Consider the following 21,636-nt stretch of genomic DNA (forward strand, 5'->3'; position numbering starts at 1 on the left):
CTTACTCTGGCAGCAACCATACACCTATATCTATCCATAACTCTAAACCTAACCATAACCACAAATAGTTTACGTTTATTTACATTTATGCATTTGGCAGACGCTTTAATCCAAAGCAATTTACAGTGCACTTATTACAGGGACAATCCCCCTGGAGCAACCTGGAGTTAAGTGACTTGCTCAAGGACACAATGGTGATGGCTGTGAGGACTGAACCAACAACCTTTTGATTACCAGTTGTGTGCTTTAGCCCACTATGCCACCACCACTGTATTTGTAAAATAATTATATAACACAAAGTAAAAGTTATTTTGAATTTAATCATACCGTCGTATCACTAGGTGGCATCAGTGAGGGGACATTTAATGAAAGTGAAGAGGTGAAGAAGCTAGCGGTATACTAAGCTAATAGGCTAATGATTAGCTTGTAAGCTAACTGGAGAAAACATAACAGATAAATGTTTATCTTATCATTTATATCTTTTTTTATTTTTGAACAAGCTGAAATTGTACAGACACCTTCAGAATTAGAGTACTTCCACAAAATTTCACATTAAACAAGTAAGATCAGTTTACTATTTATATCTTATGTTCAATAATATGATAAGTGACATATACACTACCGGTCAAAAGTTTTGAAACACTTACTCATTCTTTATTATAATTATTTTTTTCACATTTTAGAATAATAGTGAAGTCATCAAAACTATGGAATAACATAAATGGAACTATGGGAATTATGTTGTGACTAAACAAAATCCAAAATAAATCAAAACTGTGTTATATTTTAACATCTTCAAAGTAGTCACCCTTTGACTAGAATTTGTAGACATGTACTCTTGACATTTTCTTAACCAACTTCTTGAAGTATCACCCTGGGATGCTTTTTAAACAGTATCTATGTTGGGCACGTATTGGCTGCTTTTCTTTATTATTTGATCCAAGTCATCAATTTCAAAAACTTTTTTTTTTATTACATTTTAGTTTTATAATGAAATAAATGGCACAATTATATTTTTGTCTACAAAACTTATTTCAAACATTTAAGCATATGCCTTCAGATCAAAAGATTTTTAAGATCATGAGAAACATTTCAGGCAAGTGTTTCAAAACTTTTGACCGGTAGTGTAATTTAAAAGTTATTCTTTGTCATATTTAAATAGTTAAGAGAAAATAAATCATACAGCGATTGCATAGGATTTTAAAAGTTATTGTAGCCAATAAAATAACTTGATGATCCGAGGGGGGTGTTATGTGTAGTGAGCATTTCCTGAAGTGGGTGTTCCTTGTAGTCTTGTGGGGTGTGTGGTGCTCAGCTTCCATAGGAATAAATTGAAAGTGCTCGCTCACCTTCACTCACCACGCACCAGTGGAAACGTACAATAAGAAAGTCGAACTGCTTGCATTTTAGCAACACCATCTAGATGTAGAACACAAGCTAAATATTGAAAATTACAACAAAACGTATCATCGATATCATGGATTTTTTAATCGTGATAAATATCGAGATCGTTTTATCGCCCAGCCCTACAATATCCTATCAATATGTTATACCCACTGTAAGAAATTAGTGACTTTGTCGCAGGGTATATTTATAACTGCCAACATTCATCACCAATAATATGTAAGAACTGTATAATATAACGCTAAATGTAATGGGTAGATTTAAACATGCCCGCATTTATCCATCAATAATATATAGGATTTTATATGTAAATTAGTTTAGGAATCTTGGCTGTATTCGACCACCATTATATGAATGATAAATGACAAATGATCACATTAGAAATCTGAATAAAAATTCTCCACCATTAAATATGTAATACAACAGGCTCATTGTATCTGTTCACAATTAATATGAGGAATTTTAACTTAAGAAGGGAATTATGATTAATTTGGGGAATATTGAAAGAATTAAGGTGTACGTCTGATCACTCGGTCACGCTGAGTTGATATGACACATCTGTTAACTCTTTAGAGTAATACTATTCTCATGGCCATCTAAAATAATATCTCAAATATGTTGAAATATTGTTCGAGCATGGAGTATAGACTTTTAAGAATCAATTGACGAGATTATCAAAATATACCAGTCAAATCCTTGAATACAAACAAGACTTTATTTCTAATCTACAACATCAAACTAACTAACACACATAGATGAATATAAACCCAGGTTGGTGAGTGAACTGTAAAAGAAGGTGAATGGAAATGATCTGTAACAGAGAAAATTTTACTTTATTGAGTCTATAGACCATGCCCTGAACCATCGATAATTTATTTAGTATACCTCAATTTGCAATCGGGTTACCCGAAGTATTTAAATAAAACACCAGCACTTTCTAGCAAAAGTCTGGAGGTGTACTTGCATTTTGTTGTGTTTCCTTGCATTGCTTTGGTTCTTTGGCGGGGTCCGTAAAAAGTTCTGGTTGTTCCGTCGATGTTTTGGACCTCTGTTAAGATCGTGGACGCCAAGTAGTTTAGTGCTGAAATGATCATGCGGGGCCTTGAAGCGAGGGAGACTCGCGATTCCCCTTCACGTGTGTGAGTCGTAGTGCCGAGACTAGAGAAGACCCAGCAGAGGGGTTTGGCTGGTCCTTTGAACCTTTTCTGTTTGGACACACCCCAGAGAGGCTCTAGGCCAATCAAAGGCGGCATTTCAGATACCATGTAATCATCTCTCTGTCCCTCCTTCTGAAGGTGATTAATGAGCATTTGTGTGTGAAGATATCTGTTTCCTGCTCAAAAAGTGAGCATACTTTTATCCTGACTTTTATATCTTCAATAAAACAAATTATAACTATAAAATTAACTCACCCATTGCTCTCTTCATGGGACAACAAACCTTCACATACCAGACACGATACATTTGCTCTGAAAAATAGTTAACTGGCTATTTCAACATGGATAATACAAGACTAAAATTCATAATCACCAATTTCTCAGTTATAAATGTGATTACAAGTCACTACACATATTTTCAAGGTTACATCAGGCTGTAGTTATTTGTGTAAGATACATTTTTATTTTCAAAAATAGACTGTGCATTGTGCAGTGTAGAATGATTACACAATGGAGTCTTTTGATGTTGTTATAGTTCATAATGCTTGTATATGTTTGTAAAAACCCAAGAAAAGTTAGTTTTGTGCCTTTGGAGATGATAGAAAAACACTAGTTTTGGTCCAGCTAAAGAGAGTTTCCAAAGGGATCCTTCCAAAGACAGTTTTCAAGCTCTCTCTTGTCTTGTACAGAGTTTCTTTGCATGTGACAGCCATGCTTCCACAAATGTCTTGTGCTCCCTTATTAGTCCATTTTCTAAGTGTAGCAAACTGGTCCAAGAACAAAGAAGCCTTAGGATTCTAGGATTTTATGCTTTCCATTGCAATCCTGAGGATTTCTTGGAAGAGTCTCTTGCAGATGGTTGAGATGGCCATGTCATGTGATGACCATTAAGTGTGGGGGTATTTCCTGATTTATAACATGAGTGAGGATGGGTCTGAAGGAAGGTTATGTGCTATCCTGAAACATTTCCTTTGTTCAGATGATGGTTGAGAATAGGCAGATGTGCATTCTTACACAGGGTTGATTCAGACTTTAGGGCACCATCTTGGCAGAGTCTTTAATTAATGACATTGAGGAATTTCGGGGTAGACTCTGTGTAATTTATCTTACTCTTCTTCTGTTTCCAATCTCCTCAGATCTTACACCACATTGACATGCTAAATATTTCCAAGAGTTGGCATGACTGAAGGCTATTGGCAAAAAAATGGGACAAGCCCTTCAATATGTCCTGCCCAAACTTCAATACGAAAAAATAAAATAAAAAAAACTAAATAGGTCAAAAAAAGACAGAAAACTGTACACGTCAAGTCTTTTCATGGGGTCATTAATTACCTGTCTTAGAGCTGCGATTGTATTATACTGTATAAGCTGGCCATGGAAACAGAGAAGAGAACTCAACCAACCACTTGTCTAATGTGTCCACAGGGAGTGATGGTCCAACTCCTCTCACTTCCATCAATCAGCAGGGCATCTCAAAGGAACATAGCCCTGCTAATGCTGGACTCACGGATCACATGCATGAAAAGGTTGCCCTTAAAGAGACATCCTCACATTTTCTCGAATAAACCCTAAATAAAACCCTTAAATAAACAGCATCCAAAAGGCAGTAGGTGTAGGTCTAAATTAAGAGATGTCATTGAAGTTAGAGAGATGAAAATACTTTTGTCAAAATATGTATTTTTAGAATGAACAGGCTTCCTAAAGCTTCTACAGCATCTTTCAACTTTATAAGTAGTGGAGATGTGTATATTTAAATTCGCATTTCGAGCATCCAGGCTTAAGTAGATTGAAATGAAGCTCATCACTGCACAAATTACTCCATGTAGGAGAAAGCATTGCTAAAAGCAGAGGTTACCATAGCTGCTTGTCTCATCGGTGGCACAGTGCCTGAGAAACAGAAAGACAGACCCTTAGTGGTGACATGTCAAAGTGGGAAAGAGAGATTACAATTTTCTTAGCAGGAACCAGTTCTGAGCACCATACTTTTAAGTAGTATAGACATTTGGTGCAGTAGAAAAGGTGAAGTAGCAACAACACCAAATAGCTACATGGTCAATGAAGGATATAAGGTATCTTGGGGAAGATACCACATAATACAGTCTCCTACATACAGTAACTTTAAATCTGGATTGAGCAAATTGGAAATTGTTAATGCTGATTAAGTCAATTAACTTTGACTTTGAACTTGCAATAGAGTGCTGTTTAAAAGTCAGCACTGCGAATCTTGGGGTCAAAATCCAAATTAAACTTGGAAATAAACAAACAAAAAAAAATGTTTTTTTTTAAATAGATAGCCGGCGTCTCACTGGTCAATTTTTCTAATGATTTTCAGGTGTTAGCTTCATTAACAAAATCACCAACCAGGCAGAGTCAAACATAGCAAGCATTAGCATTTCTCAGCAGGAGGTGTTAATCACTTGACCATCGGGACTCCCTTCTGAGAACTAAAAAAACACATCCGGCTTGCTTGAAATTATCACTGGCTGTGGGTGGGGTGGGTACACATCACCAAAGCAGTGACCAATGAGTGCAATTCACGTATTCATGTCAAGAGTGTTTTTTCCTGGAGGACGATAATGATTTTTTTTTTTTTTCTGCAGAAAAATCATGGCATCAGGAAAGCGCTCATGGACGATGCATTTGGAGGATAAGCTTATTGCTCTCTGGAGTCAACAAGTATGTTTGTATGACATATCTAATATGTTATATCGTGACAGACCACTAAAAGAAAAAAATATAAATATTTGCACACTGTGACAATAAATGTGTAAAAAATTTTACATTTAGTATCTGGGTCTTATATTATTTTAAGGTAAACATAAGCTTTATATTTTTGTACAGCTTTAGATTATATAAATACTGTATATTGTAGTCCACATTTATATAATATTATGTATAAATATGCATACCTTACAATTGTATTTTATTTTAGTTCATGGTACTTTAATACACTTGAATAGTTCACTTTCTACCAAATGACACACATTTGTTGCCCAGCTCTTTGCACAATGTGACAATAAATGTGTGAAAGAAAAGGATGCCATTTCTTTTTGCTATGCATTTTCAATAGAACATGTCTTTAACAAACAACCTAACAGCAGATGCTGCAGGCTCTTGGAGTAATCTTGAAAAATACCTGTGTACTCAAAAGCTTCAGGTTGATTGGCTGCAAAAATGGGGCGTGACTGACAGTGAAGCGTTGAGAAAAGACAAAGGCAGTCGTTAAGTGTGACACCTTCCCTCCGATTTTGCTGCGTAAATGGGGCGTGACAGTGAAGCGTTGAGAAAAGACAAAGGCAGTCGTTAAGTGTGACGCCTTCCACCTTCACCGACTAGGAGAGCAAGATGATCAAAAACAGTTACTAAGTGTGACATCCCCCCACCCCCCCAACCCCAAATCGAGTTGTTCTGAGTCTGCTAGTGTGACCCCAGCTGTAGACCTTTAACCACAATACATATTTTTAGGCACAGATTGATGTAAAATAGATCATTTTTAAATAAAAAATGCAAACACCTGTTGACCATCTGCCACAGGCTGTGGTGTAGCTTTATTAACACCTCAGCTTCTCTGAAAAAAATTTGAAAGTCTCGAAAGTCACCATGACAGTCCCTCTCTCTGTACTGTCTGTGTTGGCACAGGATTAATAGATGCAGCTTTCCAACCAATGTCTGCCAGAAACTGTGAGCTTGATGAGGGGCACAAACTTTGATGGGAAAGTCAGCCACTTATGACTATCGACAGCCTCCATGAGGATTGATTCTTCTTTTAAACTTTCACGCAGTGGGGAGGTGGCAGTGACAAAGAGTACATCACTGTCTCTATTGCCTGCTCCAATCAATCGCATATATGGCCACTCCAGAGAGATGCTGCCATTTCACCCTCTGCAGAAGCCATGCTGAGGCAACAAAATGTCCAAGGGCATTCAGGCAGGTCTATTCTCTTCTTCTTGTGGTCTCCTGGCCATCTCCTCACATCAAACTGAGGCTCAATCAGTGGACCACCAACACCCAGGGGACCAGCCTTATCGCCCACTGAGAAGACTGGAGGCTATATGTGGCTGTTCTATTGCTAATGAACTGCAAAGACCTGTGTGTGATAAACTGCGGACCAGCAGTTACATTGTGAAATATGCACAAGCAATGATTTTATGGCAATGGTGATTAGAGGCAGATGCACAGGAAGTGTTCATTTAACAAGCACCCTTGGATAAAATAAGTCAGCATAATCTTTAAAGCAAGGGAACACATTTATTCTGTGGGTCAATCTCATTAGGGGTAAACTTTGCACTTTTTAGTCCAAGCAATTAGTCTAGCCAAACAATGCAATGGAGTTGCTTTGACTGGGCTTAAGGACATTGATCCCTGAGGCTGATCCTGAGCCTGACCAGCTTAGGGTACATTAGTTGCCTCATGTGCAGCAAAAGCTATTAGACAATGGATTTTCTATTCACCTTGATTCATTTATTGCTTAGATAATCCATGTATTTTGGGGTGATTTACCCCACCACTAGCTAGTTGTAATGGCTTTTAGTTAATAGTTAACAAATGCAATTAATTCATGACTTAACTGGTCCCTATTGGAAAAACAAAACACTTCGCCATTTATTTCCATGGCAGAAAAATCTTATGACTGAAAGCAGATCTAAATGACCTGCAAAAAATAAAATAAAAAATCACCTGCACTTCGTGCTGTTTTTTTGGAGCTGTGCATGCTGGTTGGACTTGCTAAGGCATTGTCACATCAGAGATAAGAGCATGCTCTCTCTCTCTCTCTTTAAGTAACATCCTTGCCATGTGAAATGGTTCACGGTGTGCAGGTGTCTGCCCTCAAAAAGAGGTGAGATGACTGTAATAATTATGCTGTCTTAGCAGAAGACTTAAAGAGGATTGGCTATCAAAGTGCCCAATATCCCATCATCTGCTTCCCAAATCACATGTCAGAAAAGGGTGCAACCCGAACAGCTTGTTACTGCAAAGATTTTATTATTTGTTTCTTTACATCACATTGTAGAGGATCTCAAGGACATTCTCTTCGAGGGGAACGCATTTGGCTTGCAGGAGCCGTTCCTCGTCATTCGCAAAACACAGAGCATAGTAATCATTCACTGTCAAGGTGTGCTAGCAAAACTGTGTCTGTGTTTGTCTCTGTGTCTGTGTGTATCTGCTTCTGCATGTATGTGTGTGTCCAGGAGTAGCCAGAGAATCCTTTATGCCATACTAATTGTGTCAGCTGTAGCTTTAGAAAGGGCACACAGAGGCTGGTCAGTAATTACCACAAATGCAGCTCCCTGCAGGTTAAAATACAAACCAAAGGCTATTGACGTTGATGCAGGGAAGTCTGCTATTAGTCCTCTTAGCTAGATGTGATTTTCCATGCACTCACATAAGGCAGGACATAAATCTATTTTTGTGACACTCTATTGCCCTTAAGTGCACTTTTTATCTTCCACTTCTGTGCAAACACAAACATTAGTAATGCACAAGCCTGAATAGCATTTAGCTTTATATTAAACTAATATGGTTTGATTTACTGGATGCACACACTTACCTATGCAATTATGATGGTGGTTTAATTAGCCTTTAGACAGAATGAAAAATTTTGACTCACTTGTGAATATTCCTTTACACATATGTCATCTTTCATGCTAGCAATTTAATATTAGTTCATTAGAAAGCTCTATGAAGTTAAGGCTTTAATTACATGTTCTGATTTAATACTATCAATTAGTGAGAATTTAAATGGGTTTTAATTATCACTTAGTTGACTGAAATGCTTAGCTCAACACATAAGCAAAAATAAATACTCTGGAGGCTTAACAAGTTGTCCGGGCCTAGGAAAGAACAACAACGTAAGCATGCAACGATGAAGCACCTTCACTCTTTTGAATGCCACTCTGAGCTTCCATGAAGAGTACGTTTCTCAATTAATTAAATGCCTGCCGTGAATTTAATTTGTATCCACATGTAATGAGATCCCAGCAAGGCCTATTTTGCAGAGAGTGAGATGTGGTGGAAATGTTTATCTCTAATAAGGGCTGGGCTGGCAGTGGGAAAGTCACCACTGTAGCGCTCTAAAAATACTTTATACACGATTCGAGGATAAGAAACACAACAAGCTCTACATCTTCATGGAAATTAATCACACAGTGCAAGTGAGGAGTGCCTTCTTTCTATGATATTTTAGAACTACCATAAAGGAAATTTCACAACTGAGATCTCTCAATTGTTTCTTCTAGACACCCATAAGAACAAATAGATACAATTTAAGCTCAACTGATAGCATTTGAGGGCACAATGCTTATTACAAAAACAAAAAAAAGATCGACTCGTCCCTCCTAAAAAAAATAAAAATAAAATAAAAATAATCAAGTGAGGCACTTACAATGGAAGTGAATGTGGCCAATTTTATAAAAGCATTAACATTAATTCTTCTGTTAAATCTACAGTATTGTTTGAGCTGCAAAGTTTCAAATTGTAATTTTTACGGTTGTGTTGGGGTTTTAGGGTTTACAGTGTTACATCGTCATGTCAATGAAGTAACTTTACACTGAAAAGGTTAGTAAGTGATTTTTTTCACACTAAAATCATGGTAACACACAAGTGTATCCACATTTTGTGGATATACTTTTGAAACAATGACTATTAACAGATTTGCCCTATTCACTTCAATTTTAAGGAGGGAATATACTGTATATATTATAAATGAACTCTACTGTGTCTCACGAGCTATGACAGAGCAACCTCTAAGCAAAAAAAAAAAAAAAAACTCCAAAATAAAAAATATATATATATATCTTCTGAGTAACTGCACAGATATCATGAGTACTGGTTAATAGATGGCAGAATCAATAACTCCAGACCACTTTATATCCACTTCATATTGGCTTGTGTTTAGAGCAAGTGGTTACAAAGAAGACATAACCTTAGTGGTGATATGCCAAAGTGGGAATGAGAGACAGCTATTCTCTTAGCAGTTAATTGTTCAGCTTTGAGTATTATAATTATAAATAGTATGCATAGTAATCATAAGTGGTAGAAATTTGCTGTAGCAGAGAGGTCTGAAGCAGCTACTGTACTGATGTGACTCCGACTGCAGCACATGGTAAATTAAGGTCAAAAGTCTGTTTGATAAGATACCAAACAATAACAGACTAATCTTACAGTAAATCAGAAACAGTTGGTTGACTTTTCTTTATGTAAAATCGGTCTGTGCTTACCAACATTTTCAAAACATTGCCCCCAGAGGCCAAAGCGTTAAGTGTTGTTGATAGTATGGGCAAGTGTGAGCTTCATTTACAGGGTGTATTGTCCACAGAGGGACACCAAAAGCGAGTTGTTTTTAGCTGTACAGGCTGTAATACAGTGCAGAGGAATACATATAAACTGTACCCACCAACCTAAACCCCAAACTTAAACCTAACCATCAGTGGAGTTAAAATGTAATGTTAGAGGGAAAAATGCAACCTTTGAATCAAACTTGCGAACGTGATTACTTCTTGGTTTCAACACTTATCACACAACTACTTGCCAAAAAAATTAATAAATAAAAAATCTTGATTTATTGATGAGTTGATTTTTTTTTCCTTTCTTATAAGTTTAATTGTAGAGATCGCAGAGTGATACAAGAAGCAGGAAAGATGACACAATACCCAGGTGAGTTCTGAAATATTTAAAATACAATAAATTATTAAAAAATGTCTGTCCACTGGATGGAGCAATTGACCAGAATAGAGTAGGCTATTCCAGAAAGCCATGTAATAAGCCTTGATATTTTACAACTACAACTGCACGGATATCATGAGTGCTGCTTAATAGAAACTGAGAAGAAGGAGCAATCGATAAGTCCAGTCCACTTTATATCCACTTCATATTTGGTTGTTTAAAGCCAATGATTGTGAGTGGCAGTTGTATGGCAGTCTGTCAGTCACTCAGGACTGTGCTGCTCTCTATGCTAATTAGATCTCTCTTGTTTTCTGGCTGTTATGATTGATGGTGCTGGACAGTTTCAAAAGCGTCTGTCTAGATAAAAAAGAAGGCAACAGCCAACCTTCTGTGAGTGCAGTTAAAGAGACTGACAGGTGTTTATTTCTGCTGAAAGGGACTAGGCCATTGTTGGTTAAGCGTTAAACAGAATAAAATGTATCAAAATGTTTGTGTGATGCTGGAAATTTCATTTATTCTTTCCGTAAATTGGCAAAATAAATTGCAACTCATTGCGAAAGGTTTAAAAAGCCTGAAAAATGTTTGTGATAGAGAAAAATATGGATGAAAATTATCTTTAAGCCAGTCATTAGCTAAATGACTCATAAGAGCATTGGGTGGACACTCAGGAGATTTAGTGCTTTTGTCAGTGAAAGATCTATTTGTTAAAAAATTTAAAATTAAACTGCAATGATACATCAAAATGCCAGAAGACATTTTGTATGCTTTGAGAGTTCATTGCTTAGGGTTGCAAAATTCCCACACTAATTACTGCAGGCTACTTACTACAGCAGGACTATTGAAGCCACACTACTGCATTGAGCCCAAGGACTACATCCAGTCAAGTGAGTTTTGATGATAATACTAGGGTAAATATATCTGATCTATGGTATTAAAGTTTAACTAGCAAATACTAAATCAAAATGTGTTAAACAGTAGCTAGCTAGCCAGTAAATCAGATATGCTAAAACTAAGCTAGCTAACACCATTTCATTGACAATTTAAGAGGCTAGCTATCATGGTGCTAGCTAGCTCAACTGTGATGCTGTTTCTTCTGCCTTCTGCTAGCCAGTTTTCTGTTAACATACAAGAACGTAGGTTATAGTTTGATTTAGCATGCTGATTGAGGAGTGTTCATCTATTCATCTAGCCTATTTCTATTCATGTGTCCAGCATCAACTGTAAATTATTTTTACCATTCCAGAATATTCCTATTGTTTAGCTAACTATTTATATATCTGTGCATGACATTGCATTAGTGTTTTTACAAGTTTTTTTCTAATCTTATTCTACAGAACAATGCCACATTTAATATTTAGATTTAGAATTTATATTTAGGATTTATATTAATAATTTACATTTAAGAATTATATTTAGATTTACAAGTTGGATTTATATTTAATATTTATATTTATATTTAACATTTATATATAACATTTAGATTTATATTTAAGATTTATTTTTGAGTTTTACATTTATATTTAACATTTACATTTAACACTTAGATTTAAATTGAAGATTTAGATTTAACATTTAAATTTAGATTTGATATTTATTTTTAAGTATTTGCTGCACAACAAATGGATAAAAAATATAGAAAAAAAATATTAAATGCTTATTTATATAAATCTGGCCAAATTGAGCAGATTTTGTTGTTAAATCTGACAAAATTGAACCACTTTTTGTCAAATGTTTTATTTTACAAACAGCATTGTGGGGTGGGATGTTCATATTGACTATTATTATTATGTATTTATTTATTTTATTTTATTTTTTTGTGAGGTATTGGGATCCGGCTCCAAACATAGAATAGTGTTCCATGCTATATTACGCAACAGGATCAGTATGTCTCCAACCCAAGATACATATGATCACAAAGGCTGAACTGTATCTTACAATTTTTGCCACTACCAAAAGCCTTGCAATAAGTGGAATAAGTAATACTTTTCATGGTTTAAGACAGCATAATTGTTTTCTTTTTTTTTTTTTTTTATAGACATGTTGCACAAAAAAACAAAAACAAAAACAAAAAACACAGGAGACAGCTTGTAGATGCACAAGTAGAGGAGGAATTAATTATTAATTAACTGCACCTGCTGATAGCATTGTTTGTTTTTACACACTGTCTGTGTTGTTTTAGCTCTCACTAAAGGAATTATGGAAATTAGCTAATGGTGCAAACGCACCCAGAATAATAGTGCTGAACACAATTTGCATGATGGAATTCCCCATCATGCAGGCTGGTTTCTTGAGGATGCAGCAGATTACCGCAATCTAACATAGTTTACTGGAATTGTACACAACCTCTCTACCACTTGAATCCAGACACCTAATTTGGCTTTCTTTAAAATGCTGAAAGCATGCTCAACTGCACAGCAGGTCTGAATATATTTCCAGTTACTGCTGCCCTGATCACTAGAAAATGTAAAAAATATCTCTTTTAAACAAAATTCTGTTTACCGTCTGCTCTCAGCAGGCAGTACGATCTCAACATTAATTGCACTTGGCAAATAGTGCTGACTTTTGTAAATAAGGCACAATCTAAAATAAGCCTTATTTACATAAAAATGAGGCATCTTAATCCTGAAAAGACAATTGACAATGACTTCATTCAAATATACAACATAGTGCTGTAACAGCATGGATAGGGCCTAGTTAAACTGGATTGTGGGTGGTAAGTGAATAAGATGAAGGTTTTTGCACTGTAATACAGCACACAAAAGTGACGCAACTGTTTAGTGAATTCACCCCTTAAAGTACTTTTTGGGAGTAGCATGTGGCCCAGTGGTTGACATTGAGCCTTTCTTTGTGGAGTTTGCATGTTCTCCCTCTGTTGGAGTGGGCTTCCTCCAGATACTCCAGTTTCCCCCACAGTCCATAAACATGCAGGTAAGGTGAACTGTAAAATTTAAATTGACTGTAGGAGTGAGGGAAAGTTCGAATGTGAGGGCTCTATGTTCATAAGTGCGCAAAGCGCAGGACTTCACGCTACCACCGTGCGCTATGTCTTATCCAATTTCCGTGAGAACGCTAATTCTAAATTGCAGTTTTTGTGCAAGCACAAAGTGTAAGTGTGGGTTGGAGTGTTTGCGCTATCTGTGGGTTTTTGCGCATAAACTGTGGGTGAATTGTATAAGTAAAGAGTATTCCGATACAATCACTGTTTTTTGTTTTGTTTTTTGTAATCCCCTTTTCTCCCAATTTGGTAGGTCCTCATGGTGGTGCGGTTACTCACCTCAATCCGGGTGGCGGAGGACAAGTCTCAGTTGCCTCTCATTCTGAGACAGTCAATCTGTGCATCTTATTGCATGGCTTGTTGTGCATGACACCGCAGAGACTCCCAGCATGTGGAGGCTCATGCTACTCTCCGCGATCCACGGACAACTTACCACGCACCCCATTGAGAGCGAGAACCACTAATCGCGACCACGAGGCGATTACTCCATGTGACTCTACCCTCCCTAGCAACCGGGCCAATTTGGTTACTTAGGAGACCTGGCAGGGTTCACTCAGTACACCCTGGATTCAAACTCACGACTCCAGGGGTGGTAGTCAGCGTCAATACTTGCTGAGCTACCCAGGCCCCCTGATACAATCACTGTTAATACTAGCCATGATTTGTGTGTCAGCAGATGAAAATGATTTATAATGCATACATTCAGAGCATAAATTTAAATCCTGATGAGAACCACAATTTCCATGCGTATAAAAGTCGCAATCATAGAAATATGCCTGACATTCAACAAGGATGCAGTTAATGCACAAAAGAACATAAGTCCTTATTTCTGTACTTCTAATTAATTGCCTACAGTCCATCTACATTACAGACTTCTTTGTTTATATTGCTGGTGCTTGACACTATCGTGGGTATCCATTCAGAATAGGCTTTCTACCGGCGCAATCACAGCGTGAATGGGTCATTAACAGCTCTAAACCGCTAAGGGGTGCTATAACCATAGAATTTCAACAGGCCAAAGCTGAATGCCTCAGAGCTCTTTCTCCCAACGTAATGACCATTCAGTTGGAGGCGGTAAGAGCAAGTTAAGCTTGTTTTGCCAACTGCCATAAAAAATAAAAAAAAGAGGAGAAAGTAGAACAACAAACTTAAAAACACCACAACATTTACTTTCTGGCTAAACGTTGCAATGGAGACATATGATAAAGACTTTACTGCAGCATTCAGCATTCACAAGGATGTCTACACATTGGAGATTTGTTTGCATTTATTCATTTACATTTCATTAGAGAGAATTATCATTTGTGAGTATTCTTATACATATGCACAGACGTTATGAGCAAGCATCATTAGACTGCATATTCAAACAATTGTGACTTCCAAAATCTGTAAAGACTATAAACCTGTGCTTTCTTTTAATGTACTGATAGGCTAGCCCATATTTTCCATTTTTTTAAACAGGATTATCAAATGTGAATTAATTAACTGATATGTATACATTGTGTCATATTATGTTATATTCTCCTGGCAAAAAAAAAAAAAAAAACACAGAAAAAGTGAACAGAATCATTATTTATGGGAGCAGAATACTTATCAAATGAAATATTATAAAATATTTGAAAAAGAATTGCAATTTTCCATTACATGAATTAGGGTGGAAGTTAGTACTGTGACCACATTATTTGTATAATATTTGTCTCAATAAATGCATTTGAGTTTTACGCTAAACATGCGATAACCAGAAATGCTATGCAATTCAAACCTGTAGGTTACGAGCTTTGTTGTTCATTATCTGTCATAGTATTTTATTAGTAGTAAATATTTGCTATTAACCAATGTTGCCCCATAGCTTGATAATACAGATTATTTTTCAGAGTGATTATTTTTCAGAGTGACTGTTTGCTTTCAGATGTAACCCAATAGTCTATTGGCAACATAGAAATACACAACAAACTGCATTGAGAGTGTCGCTCCAATGGCGTGGAGCATAATGTCAATGTGCCGGTGTCTGTATGTCCAGGGTTCGGTCCTGCGTTTGGCATATTATTCACATTCTGTTTCTTGACTCATAATATTTTCTTTATTACTATTTATAATAAAAAATTATATAAAGGTAGTTTTGCTATAGTAATATTGTAGTAACCAGGGGAGTAAAGGGGATGTAATGTGTGGAGAATACATCACATGGACTTACCGACCAGCAGTATCGCATGTGGAAGAAGTCCCACAGTAGGTCCTACCCGGAGGGGAGGAACTCTACAGCATGGCGACCAGTGGCAGGGGAGGACCCTGCTGAAGGGAGACACGGATTTGCCCTCAAGGAAACCGTACAGTGGAAAATACGTCACAAGGGGTTACCACATGTGGAGCACCTACCCCAGTACAGGGCATACTAGCACATGTACTGGGCCCGGCTACGAATTCCTCTGCCGAATCGCCAGCCGTAGGGCTAAGGAGGAAGAACATCCAGGGTTCACCACCTCGTGAACTCGCACGGGGGAAAATGTGCACGTCTTCCCCTCCGGGAGGGGAAAGGCGCTGTACGCATCGCTGTACCAAAGCGATGGCATCCACGATCCAGTGGGCAAGCCTCTGTTTGAGACAGTGTTCCCTTTCCACTGTCCACCAAAGCAGACAAAGAGCTGCTCAGAGCATCTAAAGCTCGTGCGTGTGGTCCAAGTAGATGCGCAAAGCACACACCGGACACAGCAACGACAAGGTGGGGTCTGCCTCCTCCTGGGGTAGCGCCTGCAGGCTCACCACCTGCTCCCTAAAAGGGGTCATGGGAACCTTCGCTACTGACTCCAGAGGAGGAGACGGCGGGCGAGTTACGGCATGCGAAGCGAGCGTAAGCTGGAGTTGCCACGTCGAGGAGCCTCACATCCTGAGCTCGTGGCTGTGCTGAGAGAAAGGTCAAAGCACTTACCTTGCTCCGTGTGCCCACCATAGGACCAGTCAGCGATGGGGGAGGAAGGTGAACGTCCTCGTGACTCATCACAACTGCCTGAGTGTGGGTGTGTGCCACAGCTGGGCGCTTGAAGGCAGGGAACCCGCTTCCGTAGCACCGTGCCTGCCGTGAACATTCGGTGTCTGACTGTCATGATAACGACGGCCGTAAACACCGGCTGTGTGACCCAGGAAATGAGGAAACCGCTCTTTCTTTGAAAATGTGGGTGCCGCAGCCCCTCGGGCGTGCAGCAAAATCAAATTCAAAGGAAACAAAAGATTCTCCACCCGGCCCTCCACCAGGGGATGGAGTGGTCTGTCCACCACCTCCAAACTCACAGCGGGTCTCCTTGTCCCTGTGTCGCCCATCTCAGGGGCGCTTCGAAGCCTTCCTTGACTGCCGTGGACTGCTGGGCAAAGTCCTCGACGGTGTCGCCGAATAGGCTAGCCTGGGAGATGGGGGCATCAAGGAAGTGTACCTTGTCGGCCTCCTTCATCTCGACCAGGTTAAGCCACAGGTGGCGCTCCTGGACCACCAAGGTGGCCATCACCTGCCCGAGAGCCCGCGCCATGACCTTCATCACCCGGAGGGCGAGATCGGTCACCGAGTCCTGTGTCAGGACTACCCTCGTGCAGCTCTTTCAGTGCCTTAACCTGGTGCACTTGCAGGAGGGCCATGGAATGCAGGGCGGAGGCTGCCTGACCAGCGGCACTGTAAGCCTTGGTCGCCAAGGACGATGTGGACTTACAGGCCTTGACTGGAGTCTCGGGCGATTCCACCAGGTGGCGGTGTTTTTTGGGCAACCGCCTTATCCACCTGGGGAATCGCCGTGTACCCCCTGGCTGCCCCACCGTTGAGGGTAGTGAGAGCGGAGAAGCTCAGAGGTCGGGTCCGGGCAGTAAAAGGTGCCTGCTACGACTTTGTGAGCTCCTCGTGCACCTCCAGGAAGAATGGAACCGGGGAGGGGCGCGGCCGTGTGCGGTGCTCTGAGCCCAGGAACTAATCATCAAGCCGTGAGAGCTCAGGGCAGGGTGGAGGGTTCCACTCAAGCCCGATGCTCGCGGCATCCCGGGCAAGCATGGATGCCATGCGCACACCCGAAGGTGGGAGCCCAGTCGAGTCTTCCGCATCCGACCAGATCAGCCCACTCTCCGATACTGCAATTGAGAGCTCATCCTGCTCTCGAGCCCCGAATGAGACATCAAACTCGCCCTGGGGCGAGCCGCCTGTCTCATCCCAGATCTCAACCGGGGCAAACGAGCGTACTGGGGAATGGGAGGTCCGTGGGGGATTACCCAGCGGAACCACTACCATTGGGGTCCCCAATTCACCCCCAGCGCTAAACGACACGGCCTCATACCCGTAGGTAGAAGGACCAGGGCGTGGAGCGGCTGAAGTGGCTTGCCCCCTTAAGAAGGAAAGCCACGACTGCAACGTTGCCATGGTCATGCTCTCGTAGTGAGATCATGAGCCATCCACGAACGCTGTCTCAGCGTGGCTGTAGCCCAGACACGTGAGGCAGCGATTGTGGCCGTCAGAGGCGGAGAAGTAACGACCGCAACCAGGAACTATACACAGACGGAAAGTAATCTTTAAAAAGATGCTCTCCGTCAGTGCCACTCTTTTAAAGGAAAATATACGCTTTTATTATTAGAATATATACTCTCTTTTAGCTGTCAAAGTGCCCAAGGGCGTTCTCTGCACTTATTCGTGCACGAGGGGGAGAAACCGCTGAAATGCACCGTATATCCAACAGCATACGCAGAGGAGAATGGAACGGCAGTGGAATTCAATGAATTAATTCAATGCATGAACACCGCTCGGCTCCGAAGAAAAAATCTGAATGAGTGGTTGCGAGCCAGCTACCTGTATGTCCAGGGGAGTGGCATGCAAATTCCACTCGCCAATTCCCATTGGCCTTTTCTCACAGATCAGAGGTGTTTGGGGCTCCCAAGAGCGGCCCCTAGTCAAGTGAGTGACAGATAGGGAACTGTATTCCACTACAGTTACAGTTTAAATCATTGGTAATTAGAATACAGTTACATTCAAAAAGTATTTTGATTACTGAAGAGATTACTTTGCATTTTATTGTCATTTGTTTCATTTAATATTTAGTCCTTTCAGATGGAAAACATTTATACAGTACATATGATGCGATCCAAAGTGCATTTGAACAGCGATGAAACACTTTCTTATGATGTGTTACATTAATACGAGTAGACAGAGAAGTAACTTTGAAGTAAGTTTGGAGCAGAAGAAACAGAAATAAACTTGTGTAAATTGTCAGCTTTACACTAAGCTAAAATGCTATTTCTAGCCATTTTACATGTACACTACCAGGTACGATCATATTTTTTTTTTATCAAGAAAATTCACATTGGATCATATTTTCTTTTTTTCTAGTAAGACCTTTGATATTAGGGCAAAAATCTTATTCTTGATAATAATTTTTTTATTGTTTTCCTGTAACAAATTTGATTCATCTTGTTTTAGAAACAACACTGCATAAGATATTTATGTTTTTCAGAGAATGTATTTTTAACCTGTGTATTTTGTCTTACTGTACTGGCAGAGTTTTTATAGTCAAAACAAGTGAAAAAATCTACCAGTGCTGAAGAAGTAATCCAAAGTATTTAGAATACGTTACTGACCTTGAGTAATCTAACAGAATACGTTACAAATTACATTTTACAGCATGTATTCTGTAATCTGTAGTGGAATACATTTCAAAAGTAACCCTCCCAACCCTGCATATTGTGAACGTGAAGAACAAGTTAACATGACGATAGCATTGCTTGATAATGTGCACCATTTCACACAGAATAACAAAACCTCATTTGAACATAAAGATGCTCGCCACTATTATCGCTGACTAATAGCTCAAACTGATAATGGTGTGGGAAGTTACACTGATAATAAACACACAACAGCTACTGTAGAACATTTGGCAATAAAGTGGAGCAAGGAGAACAAATCTTGCTCAGATGTCATGTTTGTCATTTACACGTGTCGCGGGGCTTATTGTCTCTGTTCGCTCGGCTGCAGCGTGCGCAATACAATGTGACAAAAAGCAATAATGTTCAACACAATTGTGAACTACACTCACGCTATTGTAGGCTACTGTATAATGTAATTAAGTTGAATAATAAACTTTATCATGTAATCATGTACGCTGCCGTTCTATGTGAATGTATCGCCAATGATTTTACCTTTAAAACATCGTGGCGACAAATATAAGTTAAATACCATGTAAAAAATATACACAGTATAATATGAATACATGACCAACAATGATCTTACAGGACACCGTTTCAGTAGCAGCCACAGAGCATAATGGCTTTTTGTGAATCTGCTGGTTGTAGTTTACTTTCTACATGTATCCAAACAGACAGATATGTAAAGCTGGTCTCGAACCCGTGATTAGCAGGAAAAGACAGTATCAACTGATGTGAGCGCACAGCCCCTGAACTATCGATCCTCATTTGACTTACAAAGAACTTCAGTTTTTAACTACTCCACACCAACTGCTGAAACTTTAGAGAACAGTATTTAAAAACAACAAAATAAGCACGCACACACACACACCTATATAAATATTAGCAGTTCTAACACTTTTAGTCTAACACTGCCGACTAGCCGGGTCAATTATAACATGGGTTAACACCATTAATTAAATACATTGTTGCTGTTTTTTCATTAGGGCTAACAAATGAAATTATGAATGTTCACTATGTATTTTTGTTTTGATTTTCATGAAGATAATCAAATAGCTAATATCTATGAAGCAACAGTTTTAATTTATTGAAAAAGACTGACATTCAAGCATTTATTTCTGTATATCAATTCATGAGCTAACTAAGCTATAACTTTAATGCTGCCATTAATTTTGCATTGTTAGATCATCTTCTACACATAAAAATATAAACAAAAAATACAATACAATTAATAATATTAGCAATTTAATCATAATAACTCTCACTTTCTTCACACTAATAAACGATGGTAACAAAAGTGTCCCTTTGCTCCAGGCGGTGATTTTGCGAACGTGTCTCATGTGTGAGAATTTAGTTTTCACATGGCGGTACTCCCCACGGTACTAAGGCTCAATCTGGTTGCTTACACACTGCATATATTAGGATGCAGATGGTGCCAGAGAAGAACCTCAGAATTAAATTCCACTTGACCCAGCCCATTAGCGCTTTGCATGCACAATTTCTTCAAACACATTTGTGCCTAGACTTAGCGCATGCTTGCACGAAAATACCAAAACTTCATGGCCTTGCCCATTGACTTTGCATGTATGACTAATGACATAGCACTGTGCTTAGTGCTAGCACTCTTAAAATAGAGCCCTGTGTTGTGTTAACCCTGTGATGGACTGGTCTCCTGTCCAGTGTGTTTCCCTGCCTTTGGCCCAAGTTAGCTGGGATAGACTCCAGCACCCCTGCGACCCTAAAAGTAGTCTCATTCCTATTTCCAAGTGGAAATAGGAAATGAGACTACTTTTTGTAACACAACCCAATCTTGCCATTGTTAGAGAAACAGAACCCAATCTTGCCATTCTAATAGTCTCATGTGAATGGCAAAGCCCTTCCCCCTCTCTAACTGACCAAAAAACGTTTCTACACACAATAATCCAGCCAACAAACACTGCTGAATCTCCATTCAAATGTAATTTTCTGCAGCTAATACAGAAAAAAAGCAAAACTTTCAAAAAGCAGATGCTCTCATAATAAAAGAACAAGAGGACACCAGCTCTGCCACTTACCTCTGTCACTGAAGTCATCTACCAGTATGATCTCAGCAATCAGGTGGTCGGGTGTGCGGTTGGTGATGCTGTAGATGGTTCTGAGCAGAGAGGACCAGCCTTCATTATGGAAAGGGATGATAATACTGGTGTTTGGGAGCTTTTCAAGATAAAGCTTCTGCTTACAGCTAAAGACAGAAAGAAAGAGTGAGACTGTAAGAGAGAGAGAGGCAGGTAAATACTACCAACCCCTTTATGCATTATACTAAATCCTTCATCAGGTCATCAACATTTAATCCACATATTGTGAGACACTTAACAAACACTCACAGCATTGCCTTTAAGCCTCTTCAGAACAAGAATGTGTGAAATATAAAGCATATCGCTAATTGTGCTAGATCTTGCCAAACTGTAAAAGCATTATTTGAAAACCAAGGGACCGATGATGGCTGCCACAGCGGCGTGGGCAATAGCGATGGAGCTCAGATCATAAATTAATGTTTTGAGAGGTCCTTCACTCCCAGCACCCTCATAAAGCATTCAGAAATCTGCATAATAATTGAGCTCCCACAAAACTGGCACTGGCAGATGACGTGGTACTTTATGGATTACACCGGTCTCTCTAATTCAGCACCCTGACAAACTAGACAAGTCAGCCCAAATTTATACACCACTATATAATAATCATTCACTGGGCGCTGTGTGGTTTATTAACATTTACTTA

At 39.2% G+C, this 21,636-nt stretch overlaps 1 protein-coding gene across 4 annotated transcripts in view; it reads right to left on the minus strand.

The window, feature by feature from the left end:
- galntl6 (polypeptide N-acetylgalactosaminyltransferase like 6) overlaps positions 1-21,636 on the minus strand; it is a 339,132-nt gene that overhangs the window by 222,916 nt on the left and 94,580 nt on the right. For all 4 annotated transcript variants that reach the window (XM_051702941.1, XM_051702940.1, XM_051702938.1 and 1 more), the window contains exon 5: positions 20,934-21,100. In XM_051702941.1, coding sequence (XP_051558901.1) covers positions 20,934-21,100 — 167 coding nt within the window. The remainder of the gene's footprint in view (positions 1-20,933; positions 21,101-21,636) is intronic.

This window comes from Myxocyprinus asiaticus, chromosome 7 (assembly GCF_019703515.2).
Source record: "Myxocyprinus asiaticus isolate MX2 ecotype Aquarium Trade chromosome 7, UBuf_Myxa_2, whole genome shotgun sequence".
Taxonomy (NCBI): Eukaryota; Metazoa; Chordata; class Actinopteri; order Cypriniformes; family Catostomidae; genus Myxocyprinus; species Myxocyprinus asiaticus.